The sequence below is a fragment of the Vombatus ursinus genome, unplaced genomic scaffold (assembly GCF_900497805.2).
Source record: "Vombatus ursinus unplaced genomic scaffold, bare-nosed wombat genome assembly UNPS02014791.1, whole genome shotgun sequence".
Classification (NCBI taxonomy): Eukaryota; Metazoa; Chordata; class Mammalia; order Diprotodontia; family Vombatidae; genus Vombatus; species Vombatus ursinus.
The window spans coordinates 77,531,792-77,553,294 of record NW_020954569.1 but is presented as its reverse complement, the minus strand read 5'-3'; the positions used below and the strand labels follow the sequence as shown (position 1 = coordinate 77,553,294).

The window sequence follows — 21,503 nt, the reverse complement described above, 5'->3', positions numbered from 1 at the left end:
TGTAAATGATTTGTTAAGGAGTTTAGCCAAGAAGGGGAGGAGAGATATAGGATGAGGGATGGTAGGGTCAAATGGAAGGGTTTTGAGGATTGGGTGAAACATGGGAGTCTTTGTAGTGAACAAGGAAGGACCCAGTCTATAGAGGTTCAAGATAAAAGATATAATGGGGGCAACCTGCTGGAGAGATTGAGGAAGGATGGAGTCACGTTTTTATGTGAAGGGTTTGTCCTTGGCAAGAAGGATCACCTCTTTATCAGAAAGTGAAGGAGGAGATAGTAGGGTGAGATAGTGGAATGACATGAGATTAGGAGGGGAGAAAAGAAAGCCCTTTGAAAATGGCCTCAGGTTCTGTTTTGTTTTGTTTTGTTTTGTGAAGCAAGACATGGAAGGAATCATTGGTTTTATGTTTTTGTCTTTTGAGTTACATTTCCACAGGGTCAGATGTTAATGTGAAGTTACCTATTAGTAGAAAAGCAGATGTTTAGACAACTTTTTCACTGATTGTAAATCAGTGCATTACAGATTAACAGGAAGTACAGTCTTTAACATGTGAATTGATTGTGTTTGAAAGGTATATTTGTAAGTCATTTATTTAGAGCTCAGACTGTATTTTTCTATAGGAAAATGGTTACAAGTGATGATGAGGTGGTACTTTCAAGATGAGATGTACATTTTCAGATATGGCCAATATGGGAATTTGTTTTGTTTAACTATGCATATTTGTTACAGGTTTTTTTCCCCCTTTTTTTTAATGGGAGGGAGAGGTAGAGAAAAGAAAATAAATGTTTATTAATTGGAAAAAGGCTTTAAAAAAGTGGTGATGAGGTTTCCAGACTAGTCCACAAAAGCCTTTTTTTTTTAAACCTATATAACTGAAATTCTGTCAAAATAAATACCAACCCTGAGACTACCATCTGATCCTGGGGAGAAAAAGGAAGTTAGAATCTTCAGTGGCAGCTCTGAGAGAGAGGGTTCATTTTTGAGTTATTAATAAATCAAGTATTTATAAGTCAGGGATTGCCTGTGATATGAATTGCTCTTCTATATCCTCAGTAAAATATTAGAAACAATTTAATTAGAGATGAGTGGTAAACATGGAAGAATTGATTTGTTCATTTGTAGTTTTAAAGACTTTCCTAATTCTATCCCAAGACTTAAAATATCGAAGTGTTAAGTAGCTGTTTATTTTAATTTAGAATATTCCTTGATCCCTCTGCTATTTCCAGAATCTGACTCTGCTGACACCTCCCAGCAATTCTTCTTTTTTGAGGTTCACTCTGTTCAAAGTTATTGACAAATCCAGATCCTGTTGGCTATCCCCTTCAATATTCTCCAGCAACTATCTCCTATAGTTATCTCTTATCTATCCTTTATCATTGATCTCTCCCTGCTGCCTGCAAATATGCCCAAATCTTCTCTATCCTTAGGGGGGTAATACTCTCTCTCTAGAACCTACCATCTTTTTAACTAGCATCCAATATCTCTCTTTCTTTTCTCAACCAAACTTCTAGAAAATTGGTACTTCAATTCTCTTAATTAGGTCTCTCCTCTTCAAGTTTCTCCCTACACAAACACAACCTTCACTCAGCTGCCAAGGTGTTTTTCCTAAAATGCAGGTCTATGTGTTTCCCCTACTCATTACTTCTATTTGTATTTCCTTTCTTCTCATTTTCTTCCCAAGCCTTTGTAATTTGGTTATCACCCAAATGAAACTACTTTCTCCAAAGTTACTACTATTCTTCTAGATATTCAGTCCAATGGCCATTTTGTAATCTTCATCCTTCGTGACCTCTCTGCAGCATTTAATACTGTTGCTCACCCTTTTCTCCTGGATACTTGCTGACCTCTAGGTTTTTGTGATATTGCTTTATCTTGGCTCTCCTCCTGTCTGTCCACCACTTCTCTCTCTCTCTTTTTTTTTTTGCTGAATCATAATTGATATCATGATTAGACTTTGTCCTGTGCCCTCTCTTCTTCTCTCTCCATATTATCTCTCATTGATCTCATCAGCTCACATGAGTTTTATGATCATCTCTATTCTGGTGACTCAGATTTGTGTATCCAGCCCCAGTCCCTTTCGTCAGCTCCAGTTATATATCACCAAATGCCTATTGGACACTTTGAACTGGATGTCCCATAGACTACTCAATCTCAGCATGTCCAAAACAGAACTCATTTTCTCCCTCCCTCAACCCATCCTTCTTGCAGAGTGCCTTATTTGTGTCTAGGTCTCCACTATCCTTCCGTTTACTTGGGTCAGCAATCTTGGTGCTATACCTAACTCTTCACTCTCACTTCTAATCAGTTGCCTAATCTTGTCATTTCTACTCTATGATACCTTTCACATCTTTCCCCGTGTCTGTACTCATATAACTACTACCCTAGTTCAGGTCCTCATCGCCTCTCAACTGAACTATTGCAATTGCCTCTTAATTGGGTCTCCCTGCTTCAAGTTTCTCCCTACAACAATACAACCTTCACTCAGCTGTCAAGGTGATTTTTTTTAAAGTGCAGGTCTATGTCTTTCCTCTACTAAATATACTCTAGTTGTTCTCTATTACCTCTCGAATCAAATGCCTTTGTTTGGCATTTAAAACTCTTTTACATCCAGGCCTGACTTTACTTTTTTAGCTTTATTATGCATTACTCCACTTCATGGACACTGTGGTCCAACCAAACTGCCCTTACTGTTTTTCACACATGGCATTGGCATTCCCATGACTTTGCACTGGCTGTCCCTCATGCCTGAGATGCATTCCATCTTCCTTTCTGCCTCTTAGAACCCTAACTTCCTTCAAAGTTCAGCTCAAGTACCACTTAATCCATGAAGCAATTCCTGATCCCTCAACTGCTCGTGACTTTCTCCCAAAATTATCTATACTGCATATATTTCATGTTTATCTACATATTACATGTTGCTTTTCCTGTACAGATTGTAAATGCTTTGCAGTTAAATATTCTTTCGCTGGTTAAATGAGATATTTATAGAGTACCTGGCATATAGTAGGCAATATTTAAATGCTAGCTAATGTCATTATCATCATTATTATTATTCATTATTTTGTCTTTGTATCACCAGTGGCTAGCATGGTCCAGGGCTCATTAAAGATGTTTATTACTAAATTCTTGTTGATTTTTTGTTAATAGGTAATTTTTTAGTTAATACATAAAATCAAATCAATTAAAGCCAAAATTTAAAAACCCTTAAATTACAGATTGTGTTGTAAATCCTAGTTAGAAAAATCAACATAATGAGATTTTCTGTTTATGTGCATTTTAGTCAGAAATTAATAACGAAACCACATTTTTGCTTCTAATATTTGGTTCTAGGGTGAACTTGTTAAATTTCATGGGTTTCATGAATTATGAATTGTTACCAATCCTCTGTTTCCAAAATTCATATATTGAATTATGTATATTTAAAAATTCTTCCAAATTCAGACTTATTTGAAATTGGATTTGGAACTTTCTATGTGGTGCAGTTTGGAACTGAGAGGGGTTCTGGACTCAGTTTTTGGAATCTAAGCATCTCATTCTTTCCTTCCTCAGTTCCCACAAATAAAGTATACCCACTCAGATTAGAATAATGGCAGTTTGCTTAAAAAAACAAAGAGCATTTTACTCTATCAGTAATTTGTTCCCTGAAATCTTTCATTGTTAAGCAGAAGCTCCCTTTGTAGATGGTGGGTCAGTAAGAGCTACAGACAAGTGTGACTAGATTAAAGTTGCAAAATACTAAAGTTTTAAGACAAAACATTCAATACACAAATGGACATTTGGAGTCTACAGTATCGTAGCTCAGGTATCACTGCTAAAATATAAAGGACTAAATTTTAGGTAATCCTTCCTTTAAAGAAGGACCAATCTCTGCTAAGTTACGTATTTTAGTGTGTATGTATGTATATATATATATATATATATGACTTCTGGCTAAATAAACTTAGTAAGTGACATGAGACTCCTGTTTGAGTGATATTATAAAGTAGGCAATGGAGGGGTCAAGAATGGAAATAAATAGTGGAGACAGCACCAGCCCTGGAATCAGGAGGACCTGAGTTCAGATCTGTCCTCAGACACTTGACACTTACTAGCTGTGTGACCCTGGGCAAGTCACTTAACTCCATTGCCTAACCAAAACAAAAAACAAAAAAAAGAATGGAAATAAATAGCCTGTCTACTTGCTGGGGCAGTCAAGAGGAGGAAGAACCTGAAAAGTTGTAGCTCCTTAAAAATCCATCAATAGAGTAGAGATTCCATAAGCCAATCCTTATTGTGACCCCTTAATTAACACTTTGTTACAAAATCTGAAGATGCCAGCTTAAGGTAAGCTATTATTGCTTCCATGATTTCTTATCTCTATGACACCAATAAAATATATTTTAGTCCAAAACTGAAGATTTTTCTCCCGTAATTCATAGTGTCCACACATTTCAGAGTCCTAAGTATTCCTAATACCAATTCTAAGTTGCTTTTCTGTATTTTTAATATCACAATTTTATAACATGAATATTTAAATGAATAATTGTTAATATTTCAAATGCTATTTTTAGGTTCAAAATTGCAAAATGGAAAGAGGTTCAAGTTGGAGATGTCATTCGTCTGAAAAAAAATGACTTTATTCCTGTAAGTCAACAAGTTTTCTCCATTTCATCCAAATTTGCCTGAATCTGTGACCTTTGGTATAGTTTCATTTGATATTTAACGTGTTAACTTGTGTTTATTGCTTTGACTAGGCTGACATTCTCCTCCTGTCCAGCTCAGAGCCTAACAGCCTCTGTTATGTAGAAACTGCTGAATTAGATGGGTAAGGATATATCTTTTGAAAAGTCACTTCATTTAAGGCATTGCAGTGCAAGTACAGTAAGTTGTTTATATACATATATGCATTTATACTGACATATACATGTGTATATTGAAGTCACCTGTTCCAACACAGCCACATGTATTGAAATGGATCTTGAATGTGAAGTTGAAAAACCTAGAGTCTAGTTCCAGCTTTGCCACTTTCTAGCACTGGGAACTTGGCCAGTTTGCTTCATCTTCCCAATCCTCAGTTGCCAGAATCTAAATTCTGGCCAGAATCATAGAATTCCATGGTCCATAGGTCCAATTCCATAGGTTTATGGAATGGACCTCAGCTATCTTCTGATCTAGCCCCTACTTCCTGAACAGGAATTCCTCTAAACAACACATCCTCAATAATTAGTCATTTGGCCTCCTCTTATAGACATCTACGGACAAGGAATCGTCTTCTAAAACAGCTCACTCCATTTTTGAACTATTATTAATAATTTTTCTCATCTATTGAATGAATATTTGCCTTGATGTAACTTTCTTCTTGGCAAATGTAGAACTCTAACCTCATTGGGTCTTCTAACTCTTAAGTTGAGAGGATATCATGAACGAAGGACCATTCTTGGAGTCAGGAAGATCTGGGTTCAATCCCTACTTCTGACATATACTGGCTGTGTGATTCTGGATTGTCACATAACCTCTCAGTGTCCCAGGCTACTCTTTTAAGACTAAAAACTATAGACAAGTTGCTGATTTTCATGGGTGGAGGGAAGTTATTTATTGGGAGTGCTTTATAAAAATGAAATCACAGGTCCAGAACTTCTCTCCTCCCCCCCCAAAAACCCTTTTTACTTATGACTCCTAGTTTCACCCATGGAAGTCACCCAAAATGTGTGTAATTGTCCTTCTACATGATCATTGTCTTCAAATACTTGAAGATAGCTGTCAAGTTACCTCTAGCTGTTCTGTTTTCCTGGCTACACAACCACAGATTCTTTAGCTACTGCTCCTTTGACACAATTTCCAATTCCCTCACCACCCTGGTCACCCTCTTTTACATGTTGTCCCATGCATTGATACCTGTTTGAGGGCAGCTACATGCTCTTACAACCTCCTTACTTTTCCTGGGTTTCAGCTACCGCCTAAAAATTTTGGTTCTGTACTTCCCAGTCTGTGGGTCATTTTCCAATGTAAAGAAAGTAGAAATTAAGTTGTGAGTTGAATAGTTCAGCTTTTTTTTTCAATCCTCACTGTCCCATCAACACCATCCTGTAATTCTGTCTCTTCATTGAGCTTCCTTTTGTCCCCAGGACAACTAGAAAAGACTCCCCTTTTCTTAGTGGGATAGTTTTTGTTGTTATCAAAATTTCATTTTCATTTTTGAGAATATCCTATTTATCTTGAGCTAATTTTCCCTCTAGGCCCTTAGGCATTGAGAACCTATGCTTACTCTGAACTCTGAAACTCACTCACCCCAAATCCTAGAGTGTATGTGGCAATCCCCTTCTTATCTATCATCTCATGACCAGTTCCTCTGCTCTTTTTTTTTTTTTTTTGACTTTTTGATGAGGCAGTCAGGGTTAAGTGACTTGCTCAGGGTCACACAGCTAGTAAGTATCAAGTGTCTGAGGCTGGATTTGAACTCAGATTCTCCTGACTCCAAGGCTGGAACTCTATCAACTGTGCCACCTAGTTGCCCCCCATGACCAGTTCCTCTCAAGGCTCTCGTCATTTTTCCTTCAACAGCAAGATATTCTTTACACATCAGAATCAGATCCAGAATATGACTTTTTTATTGCTTCCTCCACTTCTTAATGAAGAAATGATTATTAAGGAAAGTCAAGAATTTCTTAGCTGATCTGCCTTTAGCAGCAAAGAGAACTAGCAGACATCTGTATAACCAAAATTATTTCTCACTGTTATGTCTTGCCCTCTTGGTAACTAGGATGATGAAGGGCCTTGAGTCCATGTCAACTGGAAATCCCTTGAAGGAACTAGGGATTTACAGTCTGGAAAAGAGAGGGCTCAGGAAGGACATGATAAGCTGGCTTCAAGTATTTGAAGGAGTGATAGATGAAAGAAGAATTAGGTTTGTTCTGTTTCACCTCAGGGCAGAACCAGGAGCAATGGATGGGAGGTGTAAAGGAGCCACTTTAGGATAGATGACAGGAGAAATATTCTAACATTTAAAGCTGTGCAGAAATGGAATGAGCTCTACCAGACAGGCTCTGTAACGAACACTCATTTTTTCTCTGTTTTCTGTAGTGCCTACTCTGTAGAGAGGGAGTCCTCCTGAGCACGGGAGAGGCTGAGGTGACCTGTCCAGTTCACTCTGTAAACCTATCTCACCTTTTTTTTAGTTATTTGTAAATTAATACTTTATTATTGGGTTGCTCCTCCTTGGAGATCTCTCTTCAAGTAGAGGCTGGAAGACAATTCACCAAGACATTACAGTGGAGATTTCTTTCAGGTGTGGATTGAATAAAATAGCTGCTGAGGTCCCTTCCAATATTAAATCCTGTGATTCTGGAGGATCAAATGAGATAACATATGTGAATAATTTCACTTCTTAGTAATTGAGTAGAAATCTTTTGAAAAAGATACTACTTGGGGGCAGCTAGGTGGCACAGTAGATAGAGCTCTGGCCTTGGAGTCAGGAGAACCTGAGTTCAAATTCCACCTCAGACATTTGACACTTACTAGTTGTGTGACCCTGGGCAAGTTATTTAACCCCAATTGCCTCACCAAAAAGCAATCAATCAATCAATAAATGCTGGCTAAGCTCTTTAAAAAGAAAAAAGAAAAAAGAAGAAGGTTCTCATGACCTGCCTATTAAAATATGTTAAGGCCAATTAACCACCTGCTTAATAGGCAGAATTAAATCAGTTAATATTTGTGGAAACTTTGAAATAAAATCCATTATAAGAGTTGTTGCTAGAAGGTAAAAAGCATTTTTCATTGCAAAGTTGTGTAGACCTATGCCTTTTCCATATGTTTTTAGTGCCTTTCCCAGCTTTCAGAATATATCATATTTTGGTTTGGTGTAAATGTGAAGGAAAATGTGAAGTCAGGTAAAATGAGCCAAAAAGAAAATTATTTCACTTCTAATTTTGATAGGAAATAATTGAGTTTCATTTTTTAATATAAAGCCAAACAAGCCCCATCCGAATTGCATACCTAATGAATGTGACAAAATGTTAAAAGTTTAGTTTAAAAGGAATCCTCAGCATTTGGGATAAATAGAAGAAGCAGCAGCCTTCATTAACCAAGCAGGTAGGTGGTAGAGAGAAAATTGCAGTTGACTAACTGGTGAGTCTGGTGAGTTGTGAAATGTTCTAATGTTTGTCCACATATTAGCCCAGAGAAAGCTATTTATAAAGGGAATTGGGTATTAGTATGCCAAAGATTTGGCTCCAGTTCAGTGAACCATTTACTTCTCCCCTCTCCAAAGCTTCCAATTAAAATTGAAATCAGAAAATGGGACCAGACCTAGGGTACATGACCATGTAAGCCACTGGAAATCTACCAGTTAGAGCATTAGATACTGATTCATAACACAGAAAGAATATGATGAAGTAATGTAAGGTATAAATAATTGTTTAATGCTGTTTTCCTTTGTAAGTATATCCCCATTTAAATGACTGATTTGGTCCAACTAAATTTTTTTTTGTTTTAATTTTTCCCTCTAGAGAAACAAATTTAAAGTTCAAAATGTCACTTGAAGTAACAGATCGCTATCTCCAAAAAGAGAGCGCATTGGCAGCATTTGATGGTTTGTACAAAATAACTCTTCTGGCTGCAATTTTGATAGATAATTACTATTTCTAAAATTTCTAAAAATAATCACTTTTTATGAAATGCTACATTTAAACATTTACGTAGATTGAAATTTTTCTTTTCAATCTAGGTTTCATTGAATGCGAAGAACCAAATAATCGACTAGATAAGTTTACAGGAACACTATTCTGGAGAAATACAAGTTACTCTTTGGATGCAGATAAAATTTTGCTGCGAGGCTGTGTGATTAGAAATACCGATTTTTGCCATGGCTTGGTCATTTTTGCAGGTAATTTATTTCCTCGTGTCATTAAGAACCTGAAGTGAATAATGGAAATGAAGCACAAGTTATTTCCTCCCTGCCTATTAAATATCAAAAACATAAGAATGAGCACACATATAACTTATTTTTCATATTTTGGTCACATTGAGTTTTGGGGTTTTTTTTAGGAGCTGACACCAAAATCATGAAAAACAGTGGGACGACCAGGTTTAAAAGGACTAAAATTGATTACTTGATGAACTACATGGTTTACACGGTAAAATATTTTTATTTCACTGTGCAAAAAGCTAACTTGTTATAGTAGTAATTTTAAAAACAATATTTAGAAATGGAAAGATCATTGGGTTTGGGGTCAGAGGACTTTGGTCTGTACTCCTTCTCTGCCACTTACTATCGGGGTAAGCTTAGAGGGGTTAACTTCACCTCTTCACTCCAGTTTCCTTATCTACAAAATGAGGAGATTGGGCTTAAAAACTTCTAAGATTCCTTTAGTTCTCTACATATGATTCTTTGGAGGAGAAGCTCTGTGATTTCATCAGTATGGGAGTTCACCCTGTTTCATAATCTACCCTGTACATCTTAGTAAATAATAGATAGTAGATAGTCTTCATGAGTTGCCATGGCCAAAAAAATTCATTACCTGTTGACCAACCTCCTTGTTCGGAGTCTCTCTAAACGTAGTACAGACAATATTGGACCTTTAATAATGAATAATAACTAGCATTTATATAGCACCTAGGATGTGCCAGATACTGTGCTAAACACTTCACCAAACTAGCTCATTTAATTCTCACAACAACCCTGGGAAGTAGGTGCTATTATTATCCACATTTTACAGTTGAAGAAACTGGGGTAGATAGAGGATAAGTGACTTAGTCAGAGTCACACAACTAGTAAATATCTGAGGCTAGATTTGAAATCAGTTCTGTCTTGAATCCAGGCCCAGAGTTCTATTCACTGTACTATCTAGATGCCCTTTCCACCAAACCTTTCCATATTGGAAAGAGTTTATGCCTCATGGGTATAGCTTTTGAGAATCTAGGGTCACTTCTATTAGCGCAGGATTATATCTCAGTAAAATTCTGTTTATAGGGGCAGCTATGTGGCTCAGTGTGCTGGGCCTGGAGTCAGGAAAGCCTGAATTCAAATCTGGCCTCAGACACACACTAGCTGTGTGACCCTGGGCAAATCATTTAACCACTGTTTGCCTTAATCCACTGGAGAGTGAAATGGCAAACCATTTCAGTGTCTTTGCCAAGAAAATCCCATGGACAGTATGGTCTATGGGGTCACAAAGAGTCAAACATGCCTAAACAACTGATCAACAACAGAGTTTTGTTAATAATAATTTCTGCAGGCAATTTTTTGGGGTGGGGTACAAACAGATACTACTAGCAATCATTAAAGAAATCAAGTGAAACCTTAAAGGAAAGTATTCTGGTACTGTTTTGCTTATTTTTATTAGTGTGTACAGGTGTTTTAAATATTTATAAATAAGGGAATAAGCAAAGCTTTTTGAGAAGACAGGACTAGGAATCTAGCCTGGTCCCACTCTTGGTCAAAGGAAGATCTGAGTAACACATGTAAACATGTTTCACTTTCTAGATTTTTGTTGTCCTTATACTCCTTTCTGCTGGTCTAGCTATTGGACATGCTTACTGGGTAGAACAGGTTGGTAATTATTCTTGGTATCTGTATGATGGAGAAGACTATAAGCCTTCATATCGTGGATTCCTTAATTTCTGGGGCTACATCATCATTCTGAACACCATGGTACCCATCTCCCTCTATGTCAGGTAATGAAGTCTCCTTTTTTGTTTCTTGCTTTAAGCTTAATGAGAAGGTATACAACTCATTATTAAATGGACATTTATACTAATTTACTTATGCTGTCTCATGACATAGAAAAAAACATTTTTCCCCTATGAAAAATCTCCCAATATGTTGAGCTTTGAAGAATATTCATAATCAGACTTAGGAACTGAAATCAGTGTTGGGTAAGGAGGTGCATTTCTTACCATGTTTTTTTCCCACCTTGGGGTGGGAGTAGGTGGGTGGTTTCATCCCTCCCTGAAACCTTCTAGTACCTCCTGCTGCTCTTGTACCAGTTTCCTAAACACATACTATTCTTTTTTTTTTTTTTTTTTTTTTTTGCTTTTTGGCTAGGCAGTGGGATTAAGTGACTTGCCCAGGGTCACACAGCTAGTAAGTGTCAAGTGTCTGAGGTCAGATTTGAACTCAGGTCCTCCTGACTCCAAAGCCAGAACTCTATCCACTACTCCACCTAGCTGCCCCTGACACACACTGTTCTAAAATACGTCCCTCTTAACCATGGCTCTGTAAGAGCTTTATGGTGGGGGTGGCTCTTCCACTCCATGTCGTTTCTCACATTTATAGCTCCTTTTTCACTTTGACAAATATTTACTGCCTCTTTTCCCACCTTTTGATGTAGTGTTAAGCAAATGATTTTTTTTCTCACCTACCTTAAGAAACTACGAAGTACCTCATGCCTCTGAAACAATTTGGTGATTTTCTTGTTTTGTTTTTTTTTATTTCCAAAATTTCATCTTTATGTTCATTTTGTATTTAATGCCTTTGGGACAGGGTCTTATTGTGCCTTAGATCTACACTTTTCTACTTAAAACATGGATTCTTAATGCTTACTATAGTGCCTGGCACATAAATGTTTGAAAAAATGCTTATTGAATTGAATTAATAAATAGTCCAAGGACAGATGGATATAGTCCTCTTTAATTAGATGTGGTGATATTTATCTTGTTTTATCTTTCATTGTATGTAATTACAGTCATCCTTTTCATGTGAGGTAAAGCTCTGGATCAGGTCTCTGTTTATATAGTAAGAAATCTAAACTCATCTCTGGTATGATTGGGAAGATATTTGTCTATACTTTTTATGGCTTTGTGTAGTAAGTACTGCAGATATATTAAATTCAATAGTATTTATTAATTACCTACTGTGCGCAGAGCACACCATGGTAAGGACTAAGGGAGATAGATAGAACATAGTTCTCTAAAAAAAAATTACATCCTAGGGGTATGTGGCATAATACATACTGCAGCAAAATGGGTGTACACAGTATTTGGTGAGAGAGAAAGAGTCCCAAACAGAAAAAGACATACACACAGAGAGACAGAATAAGAGAATGAATTCAATGAAATGTTCATTCACTTTATGAGGAGAATACATGAATTTCTATTTTTCTGGAATTAATTTTTCCCTCTTTGTCAGCAATTTTAGAGACATCCTTTCCCTAGCAGCTGATGGTTCTGAATGTTTTCTTATTGCTGTGTAACATGTACTTAAAATTCTAGACTCCATAAACTTTTTAAAAATTCCCTTACTATCTCTCATTTCAGATATTTTAACTTTGGCAACACTAGTTTTGAAGGAACTTTCCTTTTCAGCTCATCAATCATTGTTTAGGTTTTACTTATCCAAAGGCATTTAAACCGCCTGGAAAATGCATGTTTTGTGTATGCTTTCTGGCTCTGCGATATGATCAGCTCTACTTTGCTCACCCCATTTGAGTTGAGGAATGGGTTGTCCCTAGATAAATTGTCTTAGATACAGTTTGAGAGAAGGAAGGAGTAGCGATTGTCATTCCTTCCATTAATATTCTGATGATGGTATTTCTTAGTTGAATCTATATGACACGAATTTGGAGGAAAATGAAAGTTATTGCCCTATAGCTAATCAGTCAGTCAATCAGAAAGGATCTATTGAATGCCTACCATCTGCTAAGCAGTATACTTGGTGTGAGGGATACAAAGGCAAAAATAAGACAATTCCTATCCCCAGAGAGTTCACAGTCTACTAGGGGGAAACACTATGTACATATACCATTTTGTCAATAAGCTTTTTTTTAAAGCACTTATTATGCATCTCACATATACATGCTAAGTGCTAGTGATACAAAGAAATTTCTGTCCTCAAGGAGCTCACATTCTAATGGGGAAAAAACATACAAATAAACACATACAAGATATATACAAATATACAGAATAAATTAAAGTAATCAGGGATGAAATAAGCATTTAGGAGATCAGGAGGAGTTTGATAGAGAAGGGGGTGTTTGAGCTGAGTTCTGGAAGTAATAAGAGATTCACATAAGTGTAATTCAGGCAATGGGGGACAGCCAACTAACTCACTGAAATGAAAAATGAGGTACTTAGCATGAGGAATAGCCAGAAGACCATAGGAGAGGAGGTGAAAGCCTGAACCAGGCTGGCCCATGTGTAAGGCGAAAGAAAGAGACCAATGGGTGAGATGTTCTGGAGATAGAAAGGGGAGAAGAAAACCAAGTGTCTGCAGTTTATATTTGAGCAATCCAATGGGAGTCCTTTCTTTCTTTCTTTCTTTCTTTCTTTCTTTCTTTCTTTCTTTCTTTTCTTTCTTTCTTTCCTTCTTTCTTTCTTTCTTTCTTTTCTTTCTTTCTTTCCTTCTTTCCTTCCTTCCTTCTTTCTTTCTTTCTTTCTTTCTTTCTTTCTTTCTTTCTTTCTAGTGTTGAAGTCATTCGTCTTGGACAGAGTTATTTCATAAACTGGGACCTACAGATGTATTATCCTGAAAAGGACACACCAGCAAAGGCTAGAACAACCACGCTGAATGAACAACTTGGCCAGATTCATTATGTTTTCTCTGATAAGACAGGAACATTAACACAGAATATCATGACATTTAAAAAGTGCTGCATAAACGGGCAAATATATGGTGAGTATTAGCCATTATTTCACTGAACATTGTATTGTGGATAGGGCTCTAGGGAGCACTGGATGTAATTAATAATAGCTGGCATTTAGGTGGTGCTGTGGCATGTTATCTCATTTGATCCTCACAATGTGAGGTGGATGGTGTTATTATCATAATTCTACAAATGGGGAAACTGAGGCTGAAAGAGAGTAAGTGACTTGCCTAGTGTCTCACAATAAGTGTCTGAGGCCAGATTTGAACTCAGATCTTCCTGACTCCAAGACTAATGCTCTTACCCAATGGACCATTTAAATGCTTCTACACAGAGTACCATAAGGGATACTTATGTTATACTCTACCAAGAGAACTTGGTAGTAACATGATCTCTTTCTTGCTCTGAGTTTTAGCAACCTCCCAGGAATGTGATGGCATTCACTGGCAGGTACAAGGGGTAAGAAGGTGGTTAAGTTTAGTTAATGATATAACACAATACCCCAAGTTTGCATATAGGTTTAAACTTTTCAGAGCACTTTTATACAATTCAGTAATCCTGAAAAGTAGGTAGAACAGATATTCCCATTTTACAGGTAAGTAAACTAAAATGAAAAGAAGTCGAGTGATTTGCCCAAAGGCATGCAGCTTATGAGTAACAAAGCTGAGACTCTTCTGACCTGTGTGTCCAGTCTCATAGAGTAGCGCTATTTCTGTTATACTACCTTGCACTCTATGGCCAATGCATTAAACTGGACAAAGTCTTGTGATGTTTGTTTAAAAAATGTGATCCTCTACTCTAACAAAACCATGAAACATATAGAACACATGTTTAAAAATGGGGAAAATTTTTTTTTTTGCACACAAGTATTGACTTGCCTTGTGATTTTAATACTTGCTTTTATTTCAGGGGACCACAGAAATGCATCTCAGCATCACCACAGCAGGACGGATGTGAGTTCTTTCACTTCCTTAAAGGAAGGTGACATTTTTCTTGGGAACAGATGTTAGCTTGTGAATATTTCTGTGTGTTTAAAAATACATTTAAATTACACAATGATTGTTTTCTAGGCAAAAAAAAAGTAGCTCAGAATGAAACTTTAAGCTTTGTTGAAGCTCTTAGACTGGCATTTTCATAATCAGCATTTTTTCTTCCCTCTCCCCAGAAAGTCGATTTTAGTTGGAATACGTATGCAGACGGAAAGCTTGTGTTTTATGACCATTATCTGATTGAACAAATCCAGTCAGGGAAAGAGTCTGAAATTAGACAGTTCTTCTTTTTGCTTGCAATTTGTCACACTGTCATGGTGGATAGGACTGATGGTAAGTAAGTATTTCACTGGTATAAAAAAAAAAGAGCCTGAAAATTTATCATCTACTCTGTAGACCTCATATTGAAGATTTAATCGCATATAACTGTCATACACAGCAAATTTCTCAAGAGATTAATCAAAAATAATGACTGCGCTTTCACTCTGTATATAAGTTATAAAGGATTCCAAGAAATATTTGATTTCAGCCTTTGAGCTTAAAATCTACCGTCTTCTTCAAACCTTCATTTCCAAATAAGGTTAGATTTAAAAACTATTTTAGCATTATGACTACTAGTCTAAAATCACATTAGAAAATTTAAAATGTACTCTTGAAATTATCCATCATTGACAAATGATAGCTGTTTGAAATCCTTAAATATAGATATGATCATATAGAGTCCTGGTGTGAGGAAAGCACCAGTCCCCTTGCCTCTCTGTACTTAGGCATAAGCTGTGCCTATTTGTAAAATATTCTCACTTTCATACTTTAATCAATATAGCTAACAAAAACACTTCAGTATTTACTTGTCACTGATTTAATTTATCTGCAGTGGAGCATAAATTGTGTGGAAAGAAATGTTTAAATACCAAATAATTAGCAACAGGGCATGGCATCATTCCATAAATTCCAAAGTAAACCATTCTTCTAGAATAAATTTATGGAGTCTAATAAAAACTGTTTTCAGAGTTCAATTTGAGGTTGAGAAATGGAAAGGGGTTATCAGAGATCGTGGTGAGGAATTATGCAATGGGATGATACCAGCTCAGTCATAGAAAGAGAGGTTAAAATCTGTTTGACTGACCAAGGGATATCTCCTCACAGAATAAGGACAAAGTACAATGTCATAAAGCCACCTGGCTCTCTGGCTTTGGATAATTGATGATACTTAAACACACACACATACACAAAAATACACAAAAACACGTACATGGAGTTTCCTCCATGGTGGTTATCATTTATTCTCAAAGGAAGTGCACAGTTCTGTGAGGATGAGGGTAGAGGTCTCTTCCATGGTTTACACTTAATTCTCTAGGTCTTAGCATAGTGAAATTATAGGCTTGAGTAGATAGGAATAGTATTTTTCTTTCATTTCAAACTCAACATTGTCTATAATGAACTCACTATCTTTCATCCAAATTCTGTAATTCTTAGATTTGCTGTTACTGTTGATGATACAACCACTCTGTCAAACTGAAAAAACCTGGAGTCAGTGTGGCATAGTGGAACGAGCACTGGATTTGGAGTCAGCGAATTTGAGTTCAAATCTTAACTCTTCCTTTTACTATCTTGTGACCTTGGGCAGATCACTTGACCTCTGCGAGCTTCAGTTTGCTGAGCTATAAATTGAGGAGTTTGGATTAGATCAGGGATCTCTAAAAGTGGATCATGTGGATCATGTGGGTCATGTGGATCACACACATGTGTGTGATCAATCTGTTAGAAATTGAGAAGATCACCTCGAAGACTCTTTCCAGCTCACAGCTGATGATCTTAAGATCTTTGACTCTTGATTCTACCTCAGTCCCCACATCTTGAAAGATCCTTTTACCTTCACAGTGTCTCTTGTCTCTGACTAAAAACATTTCTCTTTTTAGTGTTGTTACTTCCTTAATTCTGAACTTCTCAATTCTCTCCAGAACTACCTTAATACTCCTAGTTATCTTATCTCTTAATTCTCCATACCTTATTCTGTCTTTCACATTGCTGTTAGAATCACCTTTCTCTAGTACAGATCTGAACACAGCACTCCCTGCTTTATAACTAGGACCTTCACATCAGCACCAACCCCAGCTTATCTTTCCAACCTTGACAAATACTGAATACCTTCAAGTACTCTACATTTCTGACCAACTAGAATATTCACCAACCCCCAATCCCTTACTGCCCATGTCAGTCAGGCAACTAGTATTTATTAAACATCTACTACATGCCAGGCACTGTGCTAAGTTTCTTTTTGCTTGTTATCTTCTATTTTTGCAATGATTTCTCCTCATGTGACTGCCTGTTGAAATTCTTCCCTTCTTTCAAGATCAAAATCTGAAGCCATCTCTTCCAACAAACCTTCCCTGTTGCCTCAAGCTATAAGCTATTTCTCCATTCTAAATCTGAAATTTAATTAAATTCAATAGAACTTTATTAAAAGCCTGCACATATTCAAGGCATTAGAGATACTACGGTTATCCCTTCCACATCAAGATTTTCCCCCTCACAATTTTGACATACTATGGGGAATTTTTTAGGAGTTTTGTAGAAGCTGCAGATGGCTAATTGATGGTAATTATCAAAATAAATCTATCAGAAGGTATGAGAAATTATATTCTTTTGTCCTGGTTCTGGAGGTAGAGAATTTTCCTGTATGTTTCAGTTCTTTCATTTGAAAGAGGGAGATAAGCAATAACTTGTTCTCCCCGAGGCATGAATCAATATTCTTATTGGAATCCAAGCCCTCTGAAAATCAGGATCAGATATCAACTGAATCCTATTTTACTAAATATGGTAATACAGTTACTTGCACTTAAGAGCCCTCAACAAGTTCTTGGTGATATTAAAAAAAAAAAGGTGTACAAACTTGGTATGAAACATTTCATTTAACTGATATCTGACCCATGCCTCTGATCTATACATGTATTCATTCACTCCTGACGTATCTTCTGGTTTCTTCACCCATACTCTCTAATTGTCTTTCCCTCTCTTATTATGTCTCTTACTGTGTCTCGATCTCATTGTCTCTCTCTCTCTGCCTCTGTCTTACACTCTCAATATTTCATTCTAGGGCAAATCAACTACCAGGCAGCCTCTCCAGATGAAGGGGCTCTAGTCACTGCTGCCCGCAACTTTGGTTTTGCCTTCCTTGCAAGGACACAGAACACGATCACGATAAGTGAGATGGGAATGGAGAGGACATACAATGTTCTGGCAATCTTAGATTTTAACAGTGATCGAAAGAGAATGTCCATAATTGGTAAGTCTCACTCAAAACCTTCTATTCAAAGGATTACCTTTAAAGAACATTCTATAATAACTAATTTATGTACCTGTAGTCTAATTCAGCTTGATTCCATGGTAAAAGCATTTGATGAACTAATTGTTTGACTCACGGGAAATTTCAAGTCTTCTTCTGAAACAGGTTAAGTTTATATTTTTTCCTTCATTCTTGAACTTTCTAAGACACTAAGTTACAGAGAAGTTTCTGACCTGTTTTGGCAGAGATTTTCCTCATCTGGGAATTTCCTATGTCAGTGCAAGTCCAGTTGCTTTTCCCATCTTGTGTCTTACATGGACCTCATTTACATTAACAGCTGCAGGATATAAGATATTCAGTTTAGTCTGTTGGATATTCTTTGTAGTAAACAGATTCAGCACCCTGGGTATTGGCCTTGGGCACGTAGGATGATGCAGAGAAAGAGAACACAATATTTTAAAATGTGATTACTGTCATAAATGCTATGTTGGAGGTAACCTCTGGGCTCCATATTTATATTTAAACATAAATATTCATATTCCACTCCTTACAAGGGAAAGTCAAAAAAGCAAAGGAGCTCTGCTTGGGAACAAAATTGTGATTGGGAATCAAAAAGTATGTCTCACACTGTAGAAATGGTGCTTTGTAAGAGAAAGACTTACTAAGCAGAGAACAGAATCAATAAATCAGCAAACTTTATTGAGCACCCACTATGTGTGAGGCATTGTGCTAGGCACTGAGGATCCATAAAGTGAAACAATCCCTGACTTCAACAAGTTTACATTCTATCAAGAGAGATACGTACATAGGTAAATATATGCGAAATAAATACAAAGGAGTTAGAGAGGAAGGGTACTAAAATGAGTCGAACACATCTCCATTTATCTTAGAGATATTGAATTAATATCCCCAGAATCCTCTCTTCTTGTTTTATTTTTTATGAAAGTAAAAGTTCTAAACAATTAAATCTAATCATGTAATGATTGAGTTATTCATAAGTAATTATGGAATACTGATCATCTGATGAACTTGGTTGTTGACACTGTGGCAACACAGAACAAATAAAGTACTTGAACTCTGTCATTAATTAACTTAGACTTATTTGCAGAAATAGGACACGCATAGAAAGTTAATGTGATATAACAATAAAATATATCATGAGACAGTAAATAATAATCCCAAATGATTGCTGCAATTAAGTTCATAGTAATCCCTGTGGCCTGGTACAGTTAAGTAGGACTTCAATTTGAGTCCTGAAAAATGGGAAAGCATCTATCACATTCACTTTACTAGTTGTGTCCTATTTATTTAAATGGTTTGCTCAATTCTTTGTGGGCAAAAGTCCTTGATTATTGTAACAGATTGATATCATTATGAATGGTGTTACCCTTAGAAGATCTTGACACTAATACTTTCTAATAGTGACAATCTAATGAAAGTTAAGCTTGCCTCAAAGAATATAGCTGAATGCTTTATTTTCTTTTTCATTAATAGTAAGAACACCAGAAGGTCATATTAGACTTTATTGTAAAGGTGCTGACACTGTTATTTATGAACGACTCCATCCGATGAATCCTACCAGACAGGAAACACAGGATGCTCTGGATGTAAGTCTTGTTTTTTTAATCTTGATTTCATAAATTTAAGCAGTCAAGTTAAACTTCAACTAATACATCAATCATTCAACATTGTCTAGTGGAAGAAGTATCAAACAAAGAGAAGAAAATGTTAAGTTTTCTCTCTGTCATTATAGTAATAGGGCATGTGTCTATTGACAGAGGACACCTTTGTTTGCTGTTGTCACATGTTAAGTGGAATCAATGTGTTAATCCAGCATGGTAACTCAAATTGCCAGGTGACTTTAAACGAGTTACTTAACTTCACCGCACCTCAGTTCCTAAGGCAAAATAGGATTAACACCACTTCCATTTCACCCACCCCTGGTATAGTTTACCAACACAGCATATATGCATTGACTATAAGTCAATGAGGCTGATTTTTTTTTAATCATTGTATCAGAATTCATCCAAATGAATGTTGTTCCCCTAACGTAGTCATCCTGAAAGACGGTATACTTACTTTATTGTTGCTACTACTTCCCTCAAATATTTTTGGAAGTTCTTTGGAATTGCATGTTTTTATTATCTGTGGTGGTTTCAAGTTTTCATTCTTTAAGAGTGATTTTTTTTTTTGTTTAAACAGACAAAAGTCATTCATGACCAACTCTAGAGAATAAGGTTGGAGATTAAACTAGGTAGAGAATCTTAAAAGTAGGAAGGTACCATCTACTCCAACCTCCCAACCGTGAAAGAAGTATCTTATATAAAGTCATTAAGAGGTAGTCATTCTGCCTCTGGTTGATGGGGAATTCACTATTTAAAGAGAAAGCATATTCCATTTTCCTAGTGTTCTTTATATATACATATATACCTATTTCCCCCAATTACATGTAAAAAAATTTAACATTAGTATTTTTTTTGTTTTGAGTTCCAAATTCTATCCATCCATCCCTTCTCTTCCCCCTCTCTTACACAGTAAGCAATCTGATGTAGGTTATACGTATACACTCATGTAAAACATTTCCATTGAAGTCATTTTTTTCTTTTGTTAGTCATTTTCTTTGCTTTTTTTTTTAGGTCGAGTTTTCATATTGTTTTAATAATTAAAAAGGTCTTCCATATAACTTTTGGGCACAAGTAAATTATAGACTGGAAGTCCATTATTGATTAAGCTCATGCTGTATCAAATACTGTTCTAGGTACTAGGGATAAAAACATGAAACAAGACACAAACCATGCCTTTAGATATAGCAGGTCAGCCATAGGAAAAATATGTCAATTCACCTTCTCTTCTTTAAGTGAAATTTTCCCAGTATCTGGGACATTTTTCATGTAAGAATTTCCAGATCCTTCATCACTCTGGGCACCTTTTTTTTTTTAAATACACTCTAACATAAATTATAGGGAATTGGGGGAGGGTCTCTACCTGGATTTTTATCAGAGTAGGGAACTCCTCTATCCCTCTTTAACATGTGGTGCCCAAAATTGGGCACAGTATTCTTCTTGTGGTTTGACCTGTACAGAATATTATGATACCTCTATAATGTAGACACTATTTTTCTCAGTGTTTCTGGATTTAAAATGTTTGTAGTCAATAAAATTTTATCTATTTCTTTCAATTAATTTGTGATTATAAAAAAGGACTTCTGAAATTTTGGGAGTAATGGTAGCTTCATTGGAATAATTATGTAAATTCTGAAAGTGACTACTTTGAAGGAGGACAATTCTTTGGATGGATAATCTGTGGTATACATATTAAAAAATAATCCTTAATTCAGCATCACATCACATATCAGAGTGCTTTGAAAAAGTTGTTATATACAACAAAGTATTATTGATAACCATTAATATTAGCAACATCTTTATACAACATCCTTGAGTATTCAGCTCTTTAAATTGAGTTCAACTCAGGATCGTCTGTAAATAAACTTATATATAATTCACATTCAAAGCAATAATGATTCTAATCTCTTCATAATGGAAAAGTTTCTGGAATATTTTTTCCACCCAGTTTTACTTGAGGGAAGACTCAAATAATGGTTTCAAATTTGGTTTGGAGTCCAGGTATGGTTGGTTTTCTTGTGGGTTTTATGGGAATACATTACCAAAGTTG

The 21,503-nt window shown here is 36.2% G+C and overlaps 1 protein-coding gene across 2 annotated transcripts in view; it reads left to right on the top strand.

The window, feature by feature from the left end:
* The window catches only part of ATP8B1 (ATPase phospholipid transporting 8B1), a 138,813-nt gene that overhangs the window by 87,172 nt on the left and 30,138 nt on the right, over positions 1-21,503 (top strand). For both annotated transcript variants that reach the window (XM_027868928.1, XM_027868927.1), the window contains exons 7-17: positions 4,551-4,623; positions 4,734-4,804; positions 8,484-8,566; positions 8,702-8,860; positions 9,022-9,110; positions 10,460-10,650; positions 13,377-13,585; positions 14,466-14,509; positions 14,722-14,878; positions 17,643-17,831; positions 19,326-19,438. In XM_027868928.1, coding sequence (XP_027724729.1) covers positions 4,551-4,623; positions 4,734-4,804; positions 8,484-8,566; positions 8,702-8,860; positions 9,022-9,110; positions 10,460-10,650; positions 13,377-13,585; positions 14,466-14,509; positions 14,722-14,878; positions 17,643-17,831; positions 19,326-19,438 — 1,378 coding nt within the window. The remainder of the gene's footprint in view (positions 1-4,550; positions 4,624-4,733; positions 4,805-8,483; positions 8,567-8,701; positions 8,861-9,021; positions 9,111-10,459; positions 10,651-13,376; positions 13,586-14,465; positions 14,510-14,721; positions 14,879-17,642; positions 17,832-19,325; positions 19,439-21,503) is intronic.